The sequence below is a fragment of the Rhinopithecus bieti genome, unplaced genomic scaffold (assembly GCF_001698545.2).
Source record: "Rhinopithecus bieti isolate Rb0 unplaced genomic scaffold, ASM169854v2 scaffold_55189, whole genome shotgun sequence".
Lineage (NCBI taxonomy): Eukaryota > Metazoa > Chordata > Mammalia > Primates > Cercopithecidae > Rhinopithecus > Rhinopithecus bieti.
In genome coordinates, this window is record NW_016821812.1 from 448,545 (window position 1) to 467,625 (window position 19,081).

At 41.1% G+C, this 19,081-nt stretch overlaps 1 protein-coding gene across 6 annotated transcripts in view; it reads right to left on the minus strand.

The window, feature by feature from the left end:
• MCCC1 (methylcrotonyl-CoA carboxylase subunit 1) overlaps positions 1 to 19,081 on the minus strand; it is an 89,742-nt gene that overhangs the window by 11,874 nt on the left and 58,787 nt on the right. For 5 of the 6 annotated variants that reach the window (XR_001883111.1, XM_017860617.1, XM_017860619.1 and 2 more), the window contains 5 exons: positions 17,167 to 17,350; positions 14,649 to 14,758; positions 12,839 to 13,055; positions 9,433 to 9,519; positions 809 to 858 (listed from right to left, as the gene is read on the minus strand). Coding sequence is in view for 5 of the 6 variants with exons in the window: in XM_017860617.1 (XP_017716106.1) it covers positions 809 to 858; positions 9,433 to 9,519; positions 12,839 to 13,055; positions 14,649 to 14,758; positions 17,167 to 17,350 (648 nt within the window). In the remaining variant the exon portion in view is untranslated. The remainder of the gene's footprint in view (positions 1 to 808; positions 859 to 9,432; positions 9,520 to 12,838; positions 13,056 to 14,648; positions 14,759 to 17,166; positions 17,351 to 19,081) is intronic. The other variant, XM_017860616.1, reaches the window with a different exon arrangement.

Sequence of the window (19,081 nt, forward strand, 5' to 3'; positions counted from 1 at the left end):
AAAAAAAAAAAAAAAAAAAACAGGAAATTCTCACATATGCTACACCATGGAAGAACCTTGAAGATACTGTGCTAAGTGAAATAAGCCAGTTACAAAAGGACAAATACCACATTATTCCGCTTTTATCAGGTACCTAGAGTAGTCAAATTCATAGAGACAGAGAGTAGAATCGTGGTTCTCAGGGGATGGGGGAAGAAGGATGGAGTATTACTGTTTAATCAGTGAGTACAGAATTTTAGTTTCACAAGAAGAAAGAAGTTCTGGATATGGATGGTTGTGATGGTTACATAACAACTTGAATGCACTGAATGCAAATAGTTAAAATGGTAAATTCTATATTATGTGTATTTCACCACAATTAAAAAATAATAATAAATTAGTTCTTCTCAGTTAAATTGTCTAAATGGTAACTATGAAGAGATATAATTAACACAAACAAAAGTGTTCTGGTGGGTATTTTAAAGAGTGTACAGGGTTCCTGAGACAACAAATTTGAGAGAACTACTGCTTTTGATGTAAATACATGCACATACTTTAGGGGCTTGTGAATGTCTCATTCAAGCTTTTGCTTTTTGCCAAGTTTTTATTCTTAAAGGAATAACAGCCCAACTGAGTAAACAATCAGTTAGAAACTGTATGGGGGTAATTTCCCCAAATTGGGTCTGAAATAAAAGCATAAGATATTCTCCTAACTACAGTCATAATAGTCAAAGGCTTAAGAGAAACCACAGAGTAAAAAAATACCCTATTCAGTATAAAAGAGGTCAGATTCAGCTCTGCACGGTAGAACAAAACCAGTAAGGCTTACCTGCATGCTATAAGACCCATCATGGTTATACGTTACAGCTATGGCTACGTCTTTACAGAAAAAGGGAAAAAAATGAAGAAAAATTAGAAAACATTCATTTATTTAATAACTGAGATATAACGAATCTTACTCTCAACCTGAAGACAACCAACTATTCAAAGGAAAGTCAACATCTTTGAACTTCTTGGAAATATTTTGTTAGAAAAGCATCTGTCAAATTAGTACCAATAAAGATGAATTTCAAACTTTTCTTTTTTTAAATGGAATTTCAGGGGTTTTATTTTCATTTTTATTTATTTTTTAAGACAGAGTCTCACTCTGGCTGGAGTGCAGTGGTGCAATCACGGCTTACTGCAGCCTTAACCTCCTGGGGTCAGGTGATCCCCTCACCTCAGCCTCCCAAGTAGCTGGGACTACAGGCGTGCCACTATGCCTGGCTAATTTTTTGATTTTTTTTAGAGATGAGGTTTCACCATGTGCCCAGGCTGGTCTTAAACTCCTGGACTCAAGTGATCCATCTGCCCGGGCCTCCCAAAGTACTGGAATTACAGGCATGAGTCACCACATCCAGCCTTGAGTTTTAGATATTTTAAGGCTGTCAAATATTTTACATATTTTTCCCTCAACAAAAAGGCTGCAGTATTATAATTTTAAAAATGCAGGCCAGGTGTGGTGGCTCACGCCTGTAATCCCAGCACTTTGGGAGGCCGGGGTGGACGGAGCACGAGATCAGGTGTTTAAGACCAGCCTGACCAACATGGTGAAACCCCATCTCTACTAAAAATACAAAAATTAGCCAGGCATGGTGGCACGCGCCTGTAATCCCAGCTACTCAGGAGGCTGAGGCAGGAGAATAGCTTGAACCTGTGAGGCAGAGGTTGCAGTAATCCAAGATCGCACCACTGCACTCCAGCCTGGGCGACAGAGCGAGACTCCATCTCAAGATAAAAAAAAAAAAAAAAAAAAAAACAATGAATTGGTAAAGAGAAGTTTTTGGTTGAGAATGGCATCTGCCACCTGATCACCTCTGTCATCTTGATTCACTAAATCTCTGAGCCTTGATTTTTCTGAGTCATTAAATGGGTATAAAATGTAATAATTATTAAATAAATGTGAAAATGCTTTATAAATGGTAAGACTACACACACCTAATAAATTATTCATGTTACAGGCCCATCTCACTTTACTGCACTCTGCAGACACTGTGTTTTTTACATACTGAGTTTGTGGCAACACCATGTCAAGCATATTTTTCCATCAGCATGTGTTCACTTTGTGTCTCTAGGTCACATTCTTGTAATTCTTACAATATTTAAAACTTTTAAATTATTATATCTGTTATGGTGATCTGTGATCTCTGATATTACTACTATATAATAGTTTTACGGTGCCTCAATCTGTGCCCATGTAAGATAGAGAACTTCCTCAATCAACACTGTGTGTGTTCTTACTGCTCCACTGACCAGCCATTCCCCTGCCTCTCTCCCTCTCTATGGGTCTCCCTATTCCCCGCAACACTACAATATTGAAATTAGACTAATTAATAACCCTACAATGGCCTATAAGTGGTCAAATGAAGAGTTACATGTCTCTCACTTTAAATCAAAAGCTTGAAGTGATTAAGCTTAGCGAGGAAAGAATGTCAAAAGCTGAGATAAGCCAAAAGTTAGGCTTCCGATGCCAAACCACCAACTTGTGAATGCAAAGAAAAGTTCTTGAAGGAAGTTAAAAGTGCTACTCCAGTGAACACATGAATGATAAAACGGTGAAATAGCTGGGCTGGGAGCAGTGACTCATGCCTGTAATCCCAGTGCTTTGGGAGGCCAAAGCAGGACTGCTTGAGCCTGGGAGTTTGAGACCAACCTAGGAAACATAGCAAGACCCCATCTCTAAAATAATAATAATGATAATAATAAATACTGTGAAACAGCCTTGTTGCTGATATGGAGAAAGTTTTAGTGGTCTGGATAGAAGATCAAACCAGCCACAACATTCCCTTGAGCCAAAGTCAATCCAGAGCAAGACCCTAACTCTCTTCAATTCAATTAAGGCCAAGAGAAGTGAGGAAGCTGCAGAAAAAACACTTGAAGCTAGCAGAGGCTGGTTCATGAGGTTCAAGATAAAGCAGAAAGTGCTGATGGAGGAGCTGCAGCAAGTTATCCAGGAGATCTAGCTAAGATAATTGACAGGCCGGGCGCGGTGGCTCAAGCCTGTAATCCCAGCACTTTGGGAGGCCGAGACGGGCGGATCACGAGGTCAGGAGTTCGAGACCATCCTGGCTAACACGGTGAAACCCTGTCTCTACTAAAAAATACAAAAAAAGCTAGCCGGGCGAGGTGGCTGGCGCCTGTAGTCCCAGCTACTTGGGAGGCTGAGGCAGGAGAATGGCGTAAACCCGGGAGGCGGAGCTTGCCGTGAGCTGAGATCCGGCCACTGCACTCCAGCCTGGGCGACAGAGCGAGACTCCGTCTCAAAAAAAAAAAAAAAAAAGATAATTGACAAATGTGGCTACAAAAAACAACAGACTTTTAATGGAGACAAAACAGTCTTCTATTGGAAGAAGATGTCATCTAGGACTTTGATAGCTGGAGAGGAGAAGTCAATACCTGGTTCCAAAGCTTCAAAGGACAGGCTGACCCTCTTGCTAGGGGTTAATGCAGCCAGTGACTTTAAGTTGAATTAAATGCTCATTTACCATTCTGAAAATCGTAGGGCCTTTAAGAATGATGCTAAATCAACCTATGCCCTATAAATGGAACAACAAAGCCTGGATGACAGCACTTCCGTTTACATCATGGTTTACTGAATATTTTAAGCCCACTGTTGAGACCTACTCAATAGTGCTCAGATAAAAAAGATTCCTTTCAAAATATTATCACTCAGTGACAATGCACACAGTCACCACCCAACAGCTCTGATGGAGATATACAAGGAGATTAATGTTTTCATGCCTGCTAACACAACATCCTTTTTGCAGCCCATGGACCAAGGAGTAATTTCAACTTTCAAATCTTGTTAAGAAATATATTTTGTAAGGCAATAGCTGCCATAGATTGTGAGTCTTCTGATGGATCTGGGCAAAGTAAATTGAAAACCTTCTAGATGCCATTAAGAACATTTGTGATTCATGGGAGGAGGTCGGATTATCAACATTAACAAGAGTTTGCAAAACGTTAATGACTCATGGATGACTTTTAGGAGTTTGAAACTTTAGTGGAGGAAGCAACTGCAGATGTGGTAGAAATAGCAAGGGACCTAGGATTAGAAGTGGAGCCTGAAGATGTGACCGAATTGCTACATCTCAACAATACTGCATACTGCAGAGAAATCTTTCATGAAAGGAAGTCACCTGAAGCAGCAAACCTCCTTGGTGTCTTATTTTACAAAATCTGCTACAGTCACCCCAAACTTCAGCAATCACCACTCTAAATCAATCACAGTAATCAACACTAAGGCAAGACCCTTCGCCAGCAACAAGATTACAACTCACTGGAGGCTCAGATATTCATTAGCATTTTTTTTAGCCATAAAGCATTTCTTAATTAAGGTATATACATTGTTTTTCTTAGACATAACGTTATTGGCACACAATAAACTAAAGTGTAATATAAACATAACTTTTATATGCATGAGGAAACCAAAAACTTTGACTCACTTTATTGCAGTGGTCTGGAACCAAACCTGCAATATACTCCAGAGTATACCTAGATTACGTGAGTATGGAATTGGTTGACTATCTGAGGAGATGAAAATCTAAAGTTTTGTGGAGTAGAGTATATAGGTCAAAATCAATTTGTCTGCTTTTGATACTTCAGTACTCATTTTGATGCTGCCAGCTCACATCTGTTTCCAGCCCCGACGTTCCTTCTCCAGGTGACCTCTGATGATTATTATCATTACCAGCTGGATGCTCCACTGATGACTTAAGATGAACACGGCGGGGCCAACCAATCTTCTCCCTCTACCTTCTTCTCCTCCAGACCTGTGAGCTCCCTGACTGGCACCCCGATGCTCCTTGTCATCCAGGCTTAAAACCTGTCATCCTTGCCTCCTCCTCCTTTGTTTTCCACATGCAACATCCCTGCCTCGTCCTCTTTGCTTTCCACATGCAACAGTTTCCACTGCTGGGTTCTGTGAAACATGGCCTCTAGTAGCAAAGTAAGAATAGCTTGCAAGTCTGGAATACTTAAAATAGTTGGTCATTCTCACTGAGGTCACTGGAAGTTGCTTCTGCTTTAGACTCATAAATGCTTCTGGCATCTTATTTTTTTTTCCTGTTTAAAAATTTTTATTTTATAAATAGGGACAGTTACTACAATGCTGCCAAATTCTTCCCTGTCCTATGCATCTCTTCCATCCATTCCTACTGCTCTACCGTGCCGCAGGCCCCACTGCTTCAGGCCTGGCTGAATCTGAGGTCCTCTGGGGTGTTCCTGCTTCTCATCTCAATACTCAGAGCTGATGTCCTGACCCCATTCCAAATACTTCGCCTGATATTGGAGGCCCCAACCTCTTAGTCTTATTTCCTACCATTCTCCTCCATGGACGGCCTGATACTCCACCCAAATGGGAAAGTGGGACAATTAACATTCCCTAGGCCGTGCACGGTGGCTCACACCTGTAATCCCAGTACTTTGGGAGGCCGAGGTGGGAGGATCGCCTGAGGTCAGGAATTGGAGACCAGCCTGGCCAACATGGTGAAACCCCATCTCTACTAAAAACACAAATATTAGCTGGGCGTGGTGGCATTCACCTGTAGTCCCAGCTACTTAGGAGACTAAGGCAGGAGAATCGCTTGAACGTGGGAGGCAGAGATTGCAGTAAGCTGAGATCACACCACTGCACTCCTGCCTGGGCGACAGAGTAGGCCTCTGTCTCAGAAAAAAAAAAACAAAAAACCACACACACAAAAAAACATTCCCCATGTATGCCCCCAGCTTTCCCTGCACTGTGGCTCTATGCTCACCCTTCTCTTTCACTACGCTGCTGGTGCCCTGCCACAGCACAGAAACCTCACTGCCCATTCACATCAGGCTCACTAACCTTGGGAAGAGTCAGCCTGGGCAGAGTAAATTCTCCCTCCTCTGAACATTTAGCCTTCTGCATACAAAACACCCACTATGATTCTCCTCTCATCTCATCTCATCCTCTCATCCTTTATAAATCACATCTTATAAAGAGTGATTTTCCTCTCTATCAGTTGTTTCCGAAAAATTATCAAAATTAAAATGTTCACAAAAGTCAAACACTAAAGTACAAGAACTCCAGGGCCCGCACTCTTGACCACTATGCTCTCCATCTTCTCAACATACACACTTCCAAATGCCAAATTCCTTAACAGAAAAAAAGCAGGGACAAAGACATTTCCTTCTCTTCTCCACATCACTTGGCATATCTATTTTATCAAAAACTTTGTACTGAATGTATGAACGAATAAAACTTCTCCACCCTATATCATGTTGACAGGCTTTAACTCTTCTTATCAGAAAGTGCCTCCAATTACACCACAGCCATTTTCTTTGAATTTATAAAATATGACATGTATTTAACTGGCACGAATGCCAACAGATCACAGTAAAGACACTACCAAAAAAACTCCTACCCTAGATATCTTTTGTCACCTACAAGAGAACCTTAAATATCCTCTTATACTAATAACGTATGCAAGTGTGGCACTTGCAGTATTCGGTCAGCACATGGATCCTGGAGTGTGGGTTCAAATCCCAACTCTACCAATTACTTTTGGTGTGACTTTTTGGAAAATTACTCATCTCTCTCAGCCTTGACCTTGGCTTAGAGAGATTAGTAATTTATAAAGTTCACACTAATAATAACACCAATCTCATTGGCCAGTTCTGAAAATACAAATGAAATAATCTTTGGAAAGTGTTTAATACAGTAACTGACATATACCAAATACTTTTTAGCCATTATTATCATTGAGATTGGGCCGGGTTCTGTGAAACATGGTCTCTAGTAGCAAAGTAAGAATAGCTTGCAAGCCTTGAATACTTAAAATAGTTGGTCATTCTCACTGAGTTCACTAGAAGTTGCTTCTGCTTTTGACTCATAAATGCTTCTGGTATCTTTTTTTTTTTTTGAGACGGAGTCCCGCTCTTCTGGTATCTTATTTTTTTTCCCCCCTTTTTTAAAATTTTTATTTTATAAATAGGGGCAGGATCTCACTATATCACACCTAGGCTGATCTCGAACTCCTGCCCTCAAGCAATCCTCCCACCTTGGCCTCCCAAAGTGCTGAGATTACAGGTGTGAGCCACTGTGGCCGGCCTGGTCTCTTAAGCTTCCTAGTTCATGCATTCTATTTAATTGTGGTCATGGCTTATTAGCATTTTTTTGGAGACCTAGCAATATAGCATTTTCTGAAAGCTGTTACATACACACTTGGATTATTTTCATAGAATATTGCCAAAAGGATGTAGTGAACAGCAATCATGTTGGCTTTTCAATTATGTACTCATTTTTTAATGAAAATATTTTTTAATTCCAAAAAACACAGCATACTTCCAATCAGTGCTTGCTGCTTTAGTGAAGAGCCATGCCAAATAACACAGTTGGCTTATATGAATTACAATCACATATGTAATTCTGCTGTTTAATTCAGGTTGAAGAAGCCAGTGAAACTTTACCGCTTTTGATACTTGTATTTAGCATATAGGAGTCTACAGTAAGATACTTCCAGATTTGGGGGGCTGTATTTCTTAGGATGAAATGAGCATAAACGGATGGGTTAACCATTTGCAGAATGCTACTATACAAAGGATGTTTGCAAATTTTCGTTATAAAGGCTTGACAATATGCCCAATGCACTTAAGGCAATGACCATCTAGGCTCAGAATTGAAAAATAACTGAAGAGCTATAACCCAATAAACTTGTGTGAACAAAATATTTGTTACTTGCCGGGCACGGTGGCTCACGCCTGTAATCTCAGCACTTTGGGAGGCCGAGGTAGGCGGATCATGAGGTCAAGAGATAGAGACCATCCTGGCTAACACGGTGAAACCCCGTATCTACTAAAAATACAAAAAATTAGCCGGGTGTGGTGGTGGGCGCCTGTAGTCCCAGCTACTCTGGAGGCTGAGGCAGGAGAATGGTGTGAACCCAGGAGGCGGAGCTTGCAGTAAGCCGACATTGTGCCACTGCACTGCAGCCTGGGCAACAGAGACTCTGTGTCAAAAGACAAAACAAAAAAAAATTTACTGAGTTAGTGTCTTCATAGAGGTGAAGTAAAAAAGATTTTCCTCTGTCCAAGGAAGAGGATTCTGTGATCAGCTGACAAAAGTATTCTGCCCTACTGGGAGGCATATTTTTATAACAGAACTGTCACAGTTCAATGACATCTCACATTCAAGGTCAGCCAGGACTCTGAGCTCTGACTCCACCCATTGGGCTTCCCACTCAAACTGTCTTACAGCAGAAGGGATACAGTGACCAGCTATCATAGAATTCTGGTCCTGCTGCTATACTGCTCCAGCCAGAAGTTTATAAACTGCCTTCTGGCTTAAGCATCAGCCTCTTTTGATTTCAGTTAAAGAAAGTCAGTCCCTAAGTTGAGTCACTTCAAATTAGCTGACAATCAAAAATCAATTTTCTATTGGAAAACTGGTGGAAATAGCCTAAGAGTCAATGTCACAAAGAGTGGGTGTGAATCCTAGCCTGGCCACTCACTAGCCTTGACTAAATTACTTCACTTCTGTGCCTTATCATCCATGCTTTCATCATCCATACATGGGTATAACAGCAACTCCCCCTCATTTATGTTGTGAAGATAAAAACTTATATGAGATAAGGCACTTAATAAATTATAGCTCTGCAGTGACCCACTTCCACTTGAACCCCTGAAACACTGCCTGGGCAGTGGGTAATCGTCCCTCTCTGACATAGTTTTGAAAACTGTTTTTCTTTTTTCTTTTTTTTTTTGTGATGGAGTCTCGCTCTGTCGCCCAGGCTGGAGTGCAGTGGCGCGATCTCAGCTCATTGCAAGCTCCGCCTCCCTGGTTCACGCCATTCTCCTGCCTCAGTCTCCTGAGTAGCTGGGACTACAGGCACCCGCCACTACGCCCGGCTAATTTTTTGTATTTTTAGTAGATACGGGGTTTCACCGTGTTAGCCAGGATGGTCTCTATCTCTTGACCTTGTGATCTGCCTGCCTCAGCCTCCCAAAGTGCTGGGACCACAGGCGTGAGCCACCGCGCCCAGCTGAAAACCGTTTTTCTTATTTAAGAATAATACACTCTCGCTGCAGAAGAATTGCAAAGCAAGAAAAAAAGTACAAAGAATTAGGGAAAAAGAGGTGGTTTTTTTTTTGCATATTTCTAACATTCTGGCATATTTCATTTCAGCTGTTTTGCTACGTTTATTTTATGACATATTTTTAGAATATTTACAAAATATTTAAAAAGTGCAAAGAAGAAAAGCAAATACCATCAACTCTACTACCCAGAGCCAATCAATTCTATTATTTTGGCATATTTCCTTCCAATGTTTAGCCTAGGCATTTAAAAAATGTAACTGACTGATCATGACCAGGCTGTTATCCTCTTTTTCAGACTAATGTGATACATTTCTATGACTCACATTTCTCTTTTAATGAAACATTACTTACTGTTTTTACCATCTTTAAGAGTCATGTTTCTGGTATAAGAGATATTCAGTCTTCTTCCACTGCTAGACGAAAATGGAGAGAATTGATCTAGAAAAAATTTAAAATTCAGTAACAAATTTATGAGCATCAAGCCTATGAAATTTACACCTTACAAAAGAAAACATAAAATGCAAGTCCTGGTCAGGCACGGTGGCTCACACCTGTAATTCCAACACTTTGGGAGGCCAAGGCAGGGAGATCACAAGGTCAGGAGATCAAGACCATCCTGGTTAACACAGTGAAACCCCATCTCTACTAAAAATACAAAAAAATTAGCCGGGCATGGTGGTGGGCGCCTATAGTCCCAGCTCCTTGGGAGGTTGAAGCAAGAGAATGGCGTGAACCTGGGAGGCAGAGCTTGCAGTGAGCCAAGATTGTGCCACCACACTCCAGCCTGGGCGACAGAGCGAGACTCTATCTCCAAAAAAAAAAAAACAAAAAACACGCAAGTCCTAAACTGGCAGCTCAGATGTGCTGTTTTTGTTCTTGTTGTTTTAAGTTTAAAGGGATACTTTTGTTTACATCTTATGAAATTTCATATGAAAAATTCTAGCTTCTACTGAAGAATCTATTTGCAACCTAAACTCTAATCCTACGGTGGCATAAACTGTACCATGGTCACCCCCTTTTGATGGGGCAAATTCATTCCAGGTCACCAAAGTCTCTACTGCTCACTATTTTTCTTTCACCTGGCCGCTTTTACTCTTTTATGTTGTTGGCTCAGCCCTTACAGCCTTTTTTCTTTTTTTTTTTTTGAGACGAGTCTCGTTCTGTTGCCCAGGCTGGAGAGCAGTGGCATGATCTCGGCTCACTGCAACCTCCACCTCCTGGGTTCAAGTGATTCTCCTGCCTCAGCCTCCTGAGTAGCTGGGATTACAGGTGCATGCCACCATAGCTGGTTAATTTTGTATTTTTAGTGGAGACGGGGTTTCACCATGTTGGCCAGGCTGACTTAAGGTCAAACTCCTGACCTTAAGTGATCCACCTGCCCTGGGCCTCCCAAAGTGTTGGGATTACAGGCGTGAGCCACCGCGCCTGGCCCCTTATGGGCATTTGGGTGTACATCCTCTATTGGACAATATCCAGGTGCTTCAGCATAGCTAAGCTGATGCAATTTATTCTGAACCTCATATCTGTACCAATTATAAACTTTTAAAAGGAAGGTCACAGTAAGAGAACACTCCATTCTAAAAGTGTTAAGTTCAGGCTCAGGAATACCACATGGGACATATTTAGATGCATTTTCATTCAATGTAAAAGGATAAAATGAGGATAGAGCACAAATCTTCTAAAGATGCAGTTTTCAGCACTTAAAACGTTACATTTTAAGCTTTCAAAATAGCTATCTTGAATGAATCTAAATGATACAGAAATTAAAGATTCTAATGATAGGATCGTATAATAATATAGGTTCAGTATCACTTATTCCAAAATGCTTGGGACCAGAAGTGTTTTGAATTTCAGATTTTTTTTTTTTTTGGATTATTTGCATTATATTTAACTGGCTTAGCATCCCTGATCCAAATATCTGGAATCTGAAATGTTCCAATGAGCATTTCCTTTGAGCATCATGTTAGCGCTGAAAAAGCTTCCGATTCCGGAGCATTTTGGATTTGGGGATTTGGGATGCTCAAACTGTATAGGGTAATACAATAATTACCAATAAAAGAGAAAAATAGATTAGATTTTTAAAAATTCTGTTTGCTCCGAAGGTCAGAGCTAGCCTGAAATGCAGAAAGTATGTGAGAGCTGAGATTCTTTATCAATTTAAAGGGCAGAATTTTTTTTTTTTAATACTTTAAGTTCTAGGGTACATGTGCACAACGTGCAGGTTTGTTACACATGTATACATGTGCCATGTTGGTGTGCTGCACCCATTAACTCATCATTTACATTAGGTATTTCTCCTAATGCTATCCCTTCCCCTTCTCCTTCCCCCAACCCCACAACAGGCCCTGGTGTGTGATGTTCCCCACCCTGACCCTGTGTCTCAAGTGTTTCATTGTTAATTACCCACCAATTGAGTGAGAAATGTGGTGTTGTGGTTTCGAGCAGACTTTCTTTTTTTTTTTTTTTTTTGAGACGAAGTTGCTCTGTCGCCGGGCGGAGTGCAGTGGCTGGATCTCAGCTCACTGCAAGTCCGCCTCCCGGGTTTATGCATTCTCCATGCCTCAGCCTCCTGGTAGCGGGGACTACAGGGCCCGCCACCTCGTCCGGCTAGTTTGTGTATTTTTAGTAGAGACGGGTCACGTGTATAGCCGGATGTCTCTATTCAGGACTGTGATCGCTGTCTCACCGCAAAGTGCTGGGATTACAGGCTTGAGCCACCGCGCCCGGCTAGGGCAGAACTTTCTAATGGAGAACTGACTGAAAGTATAAACTACCCGATGAAGTAATGAACTTTCAGTTTCCCAAGGTGTTAGGAAGAAGTTGGGCAACAGCTTAGTGGGTGTGCTGGGGCAGGGATGCAATGCATGTGTGTGGTAGCCAGGATGAACCCCTGTTATGGCCGTTCCTATGCTTGGATACTATGACGCTATGAAGTCTCTAGGTAGACATTCAATCACAGGATGGAAAAAGAGGAAGAAGTAATTCGACAGTAAGTCATGGGTAACCCAAGGGAATCTAAGTCTCTGGTGTTCTGTCTTGAGACTCTGGGACAAAGGGAGCTGCTGCAGGTACAAAGGACATAACAAAGTGGGGCCATGAGGAGTGGTGAACAAAAGAAGTGGTAAGAAATTAGCATAGGATGTGAGGAGAACAAGTGCTTGACTGAAAAGAGATCCATTTCTTTCTTTTTTTTTTTGAGATGGAGTCTCGCCCTGTTGCCCAGGCTGGAGCGCAGTGCCGTGATCTTGGTTCACTGCAACCTCCGCCCCTGGGTTCAAGCAATTCTCTTGCCTCAGCCTCCCAAGTAGCTGGGACTACAGGCGTGTGCCACCACGCCTGGCTTATTTTTTGTATTTTTAGTAGAGATGGGGTTTCACTGTGTTAGCCAGGATGGTCTTGATCTCCTGACATCATGATCCACCTGCCCTGGCCTCCCAAAGTGCTGGGATTATAGACGTGAGCCACCGTGCTCACGTCTGTAAAAAAAGAGATCCATTTCTACAATGTTAGGTGATTAGTTACACTCCAGTTAACGGGTTAAACAGTGTTTATGGGTGCATCCATGGTAAGTGAAGAGCTTTCCTTCATACTAAAAAACACGTCTGCAAACTTCTTACTAAAAAAGAAAGAATGCAAAGAATGATGTCAGTCACTGAGAGGAGAAAAGAGAGGCAAGGGTGCCATACAGAAAGAAAAGCATGTTCAATGATGATTTGCAAAACTTGACAAGCAGAGGAAAGAGAAAAGCCTTCCGTACCATGTGCCTGAAGAGTGAAAGCATCGGTCATGGCTTTCTCCTTGAGGATGAGACCCAGGGCTGCCTGGCATAAAGACTCTTTGGCTGCAGCCTTCCGACTAAGCAACAATTCTTTGTGGTGTTGAGGGATGAAATCAGTGTGCACGTTCCCAGCTTCAAACTCTGGGTGGCCAGACAGATTGAGTAAGAAGTCAATGTTGGTGTGCAGTCCAACAATCTAGGAAGAGAATAAAGCCCCAGCTCCTCATGAGTGGGAAAAACAATATGTTCAGAAAACCATCTGCTCTTTTTATCTAAGCATTTTCTACTGTGAACAACTCTTAGGAAAAATAAAAAACCTACTAAGGTACCATGTGGCAACAGGACAACTCTCAGGAAAAAAAACCACAAAAAACCATCTCACTATCACTATGTCCATCCACTATTACTATATCCATCTGGACTTGACACTCAAAATTACATTTTAATATGACAAAGAGGATACTGGAAATACCAAGGCACTTATTTGACTCAGGTTAGGAACATAATGAATGTTAAGAAACTTAAATGAAATTCATTTGCAAGGTATTGAAGACTTGCTGCTCAGAACGCTTCCACAGAATAGGAAGACTGCAAACAGCAAGCTGGATTGCTCTACTGGGGAGAGGATAGGATTAAATGACCTCCTTCCATTAAAAGAGCTTCCTTCCAACAATAAAATCCAAATTTTATATACTGATACAAAAATTTTAAAAGGTATAAAATTAACTCAAATACACCAATAAATGGGATCAAAAGTAAAACCAGCTATCTGAGCTTTGGGTTCATTCATTCACTCATCCATTCCTTCATTCATTTAACAGCCATTTCCTGAGCATCTCTTAAGTGACAGGCTCTGATCCAGGCACTGTGAGGAACAAAAGGTATGAAGTCCCTGCCTTCACAGTCTCTGTTTACATTCTAGGGCAACAAGTAACAATATCTGTAAACAGGTATTGAATATAATGTCACATGCTATGAAGAAAATGAAGGCTGGCTACGAGGATAAAGAATAACAAAAGGTCATACTTTAAATGCGGCAGCCTGGGAAAGGGTTCAGAGCAGGAGAGCGGGGTAGTCAGGAGTGAGCCCTGCAATCATGTGGAGGAAGAACATTCTGGAAGATTGGACAGGAATGCATGGCTGCATGCTGAGTGAGTCTCAGAAGCAGCAAGGCGGCCAGTGTGGTTGAAGCCACAGAAACCACAGCTTTGATCAATTATTAACACATAACAAGTTGAATAACTGGGTGAATAAATCCTTCTATGGGCCAAATCAATGTGATATGGGACTTTCTGCACCAAGGAAATTAATGTTCTACAGAAAAATAACAAACTCTATTAAAGGGATGAAACTGAACATAATTATTTTACTTTAGAGAAAATAAACCCAGACTGCAGGCATACTGGGTAGCGAAAACAACATTCAGGAAAACACCTGCTTTTATTTCCTAAGCATTTTCTACTGTGGACAGCTCTTAGGAAAAATTAAAAAACCTACTAAGGTACCATGTATAGTTGGATTTATCTACAGAGTGAATAGGATTTCACCAAAACATAGCACTGACACTAACAATTTTACTTCTGCAAACTTTCTTTTGTAACTGAAATGAAGAAGTCCTCAAACCCTGCTCTGGACCTTGCAAAATTCTCCCATATGAAACTATTTTGTTTGGGCAATTGATGGAAATCGAAAATACGCTGACAAGACCAAGGCCTTGCCAAAGACAAAGGCTGACCTCTGGTGCTGAGCAAACACATCAAGGTCACTGGCACGGTCTCAGATCACTCACATTGTACTGACGAAGGCTGTACCTCAGTTTTGTCAATGCTGCCTGGCGATCTGCAGCCCACACGACCAGCTTTGCAATCATGGGGTCGTAATGCACGGAAACTTCATCTCCTGAAATTGAAAACCACGATAACCTCTTCAAGTCAAAACATAAAGGAATAAAATACAACAAGCAAGACGTTTTGTTATGTACATTTCATGCTTAATCCTCATAAACCCCTGCATGATAAGTAACATCGACACAAATTTATTCATGAGGACCCTGAGGTTCAGAGGGCTTTGAAAACTTGCCAGGTGTAACAAGGGTGGGTCACCCAATAGCACTAGGCCCTAATGTGGTGATTCAATGGCACACAAGCTGGCTTTCCCTCTCCTATCTTCTTCTGAAGCTTCTTTTCCCTTTTCATTTTCAAAGTCAGCACAATCATCCTCCACCCTCTCACATTCCCCTCATTTCTGCCCTTAGCGTTCCCCACCCTCCACTCCTTCAGTTTCCACACCAGTCAAGCAAGTTTAATAATTCCTCTGTCCTGCAGGGTTGCTGGGAGGAGTGATAATAAAGTGACAAGTGCCATACCTGGCAAAGCTGATAAACCAATGGCAACTATCATCACTAGGATGGTTACAGTCCTAGAGAACAAGAATCTGAACCAGGGCGCATTCCACTAGTTAGAAATGGTTCAAGTAGAAAGGATGTAGTGTGTTGTAAAGAATGTTGTTGTAGGGTCTTTCCATGATTTTGGCAGGTCACTTGACCTCTTTGAACCCCAGAGTCCTCACTGGTAAGATTAGATGCCTACAGGTGGCTCACGCCAGTACTCCCAAAACGTTGGGAGGCCAAGGTGGGCCAGGAGTTGGAGACCAGCCTGGCCAACATAGTGAAACCCTGTCTCTACTAAAAATACAAAAAAAATTAGCCGGGCGTGGTGGCGGGTGCCTATAATTCCAGCTACTCAGGAGGCTGAGGAAGGAGAATAATTTGAACCTGGGAAGCAGAGGTTGCAGTGAGCGAAAATTGTGCCATTGCACTCCAGCCTGGTCGACAAGAGTGAAACTCTGTCTCAAAAAAAAAAAAAAAAAAAAAAAAAAAAAAGAAGGAACCAGTGGGGCAAGCAGTGTTAAGATGCTTTGCTAAGTTAAAGAGTCTACTAACTACCAAATCTTGCTGTGGCTTATCCAGAGCTCTCAAAATGCTACCAATTTATTTTTAAGAAGACCTAAATCCTCATTTTGGTTTTCAGGACACTAGGATTTGCCTTCAACCCGTCTCCAGCCACATATTCTCTCACTATTCTTCGAACATACCTTTCTCTCTTTTCTTCACTCTTCATTATGCTGTTAAATCTACCTATCTAAATCCATTCCAGACATCCATTTAAAAACTTGTCCTGGCCAGGCACAGTGGTTCACCCCTGTAATCCCAGCACCTTGAGAGGCCGAGGCAGGCAGATCACTTGAGGCTAGGAGTTTGAGACCAGCCTAGCCAACATGGTGAAAATCTGTCTCTACTAAAAATACAAAAAACAAAAAAAAAATTAGCCAGGCATGGTGGTATACACCTGTAATCCCAGCTACTCGGGAGGCTGAGGCCTGAGAATCGCTTAAGTCAGTGAGATAAAGGTTGTAATGAGCCGAGATCATACCACTGTACTCCAGCCTGGGCACAGAGTGAGACCATCTCAAAAACAAAAACAAAAACAAACAAAAAAAATCTGTCCTGATTATATCAGTCTAGCGTGACTTCTTACCCCTGAAAATTGCTATATCCTATCACTGTATAACTTATTCCAGCAACTGAAATTAAGATGATAGGAGACCATGGAGGCTCAGAGTACTGACTCTGGAGCCAGACTGTCTGGGTCTGAATCTTGGCTCCAAGGATGACCTTGGACAAGTCACTTAACTCTTCTGTGCTCCAGTTTCCTCATCTAGAAAACAGGGACGATAATAATGCCTACTCACAGGGTAGTCCTCATGGTGAAAGGAACACATGTAGAAAAATCACCTAGAGCAGTGCCTGTAAGTAGGAAGTCCTAAATAATCACTAGTTATGACCACTCTTATTAATCATATGCTGAACTGTGATAGCTCTTCCACTGTTTCTTTACTGTAATTTTTTTATTATTGTTTAGCTTATACTAAGTTTATGTATTAATTCTCCAACTTATACTTTATGTACCTTGAAGGCAGTCTGCCTTGTGCACAGCAGATATCAGTCATCTTAAATCAGTTTTGTAATGACGCAAGGTCAAAAACAGTATGCACAAAATATTTCCTGGTTAGGTTTGACCAAGTACTGCTGAATTTCAAAGAAAAGGAGTTCACTGTTTAAAAACACTAACTATTCTTTAAAATAACAATTCCAGAGGGAAAAGTAATGGTTACTGAGAAATCACTTAAATTCTTTATTTTAAAATATGCTAGACAGTTCCGTAAGACTCAGGGATCAGAATTTGTCCAAAATAATAATGTACTAAAACTTAAAATTGAGTGAGACTTTTCATTTTCTTTGACTTTACCTTGCCGTACTCCAGTTTCAATCCTGGTGGAAGGATCTGCTCGAGGGGTAGAGAGGTGCACTAATGGGCCAGCCCCAGGCATGAAGTTATTGCTAGGATCTTCTGCATATATTCTAGCTTCGAAGGCATGGCCCTGCAGAGTTATTTCTTCCTGGCTCAAAGGAATCTTCTCTCCTGCTGCAATCTGGTAACAGAATAGTGTTTCTTATGAAATCTACCACATAGCGGCTACCAGACTTAGTAGATCAATGGTCTTGCTTTTTTTCTAGGTAAAACGTACATTTAGGTTTTGCAATGCAGCCAAATAAAAACTATTATTTTGTCTACTCATTTGAGTATTGGGCAAAACAAAAATAAATTAAAAAACAGACGCAGCTTGGCAATAGTCTATCATTTGGGCATCAGAGTTTTTAAATGGCGAAAGCAGGCAAAGTGATGGCTAACTTACAAATATAAAAATCAGTGTTTGTTCAATATAATCAAAACCAAAATTTCTTACTGGCAACATACTCTCAGTTTTCATTTAAAACATTAGCACTCAATTCCCAAATCAATTTTTTTAAAAAATAGTACATTATTAGTGTTTACGACTAGATTCACAGCCAAGCAAAAAGTGTGGCTGGCGTTGTCATCCTATGCTGTAATCTTCATCAGCAAGTGGGTGATAAAGCAAAACAGAAAGGGGAAAATTACGGTTTTTCAATTTTGTTATGTTGATGTGTACTGCATGATACCAGATTACAAACAGGGTGATCACTATGGTTTCTTGTTACTATAATTATTACTATTTTGGCTACTATGTACCAATACAACAAATCACTCTCTTCAATTAACTAGTATAAACTGGAAATGGCTATTGGAGGACACACTGCACTTTTCTCTATTTACTCTCAAGTTGTTTTCCAAGATGAGAAAATGACAACCTAAAAAAGCAATCTAGATACAGGAAAAAAGACTCTAAGTAACTTAGCATGACATTGAACTACACCAGTTAAGTATAAAACAGAGGCAAAAGTTTCATTTTTCTGAATCTGTAAATATGAAAGATCAGGATGCACAGCAGTTAAGAATGAAAGGAAACGGAACTAAGTTAAATGCCTTTATGGCAGTATATTTTGAAAATACCTCAGGTTCTGCAGCCAGATTGCCTAGGTTCAAATTTTGTCTCTATACTTACTTTGTCATGTAGACAAGTTTCTTAAGCCTTCCATGCTTCAGAGAAAAGTGTCTGGCATACAGTAAGCATTATGTTACCTATTATCATTCCATCCTTAGGATCTAGAACCAAAAATACCATTTGACCCAGCAATCCCATTACTGGGTATATACCCAAAGGATTATAAATCATTCTACTAAAAAGATGCATGCACACGTATGTTTATTGCAGCACTGTTCACAATAGACTTGGAACAAATTCTTTAATATTTTAATAAAGAATTCTGGGCCAGGCGCAGTGGCTCATGCCTGTAATCCTAGCAGTTTGGGAGGCTGAGGTAGGCAGATCACCTGAGGTCAGTAGTTCAAGACCAGCCTGGCCAACATGGTAAAACCCCGTCTCTACTAAAAACACACAAATTAGCTGGGCATAGTGGTGCACACCTGTAATCCCAGCTACACAGGAGGCTGAGGCAGGAGAATCGCTTGAACCTGGAGGTGGAGGTTGCAGTGAGCTGAGATCACACCACTGCACTCCAGCCTGGGCAAAAAGAGCAAAACTCCGTCTCTTATGTTCACCTTGACTTGTCTTTGCCTGTCCATTTTCCTCCAAGCTTGGCATCCACTTGAGCGCCTCTGGGTCTTTGGAGATAGTGCCATTTGAGTTCTCTCAGGCTGACATTGGCTCTCTGGAAACCCTAACCTTGACATTTTCACCAGCTTTCCCTGAACACTGTTTTTTTTTTTTTTTTTTTTTTTA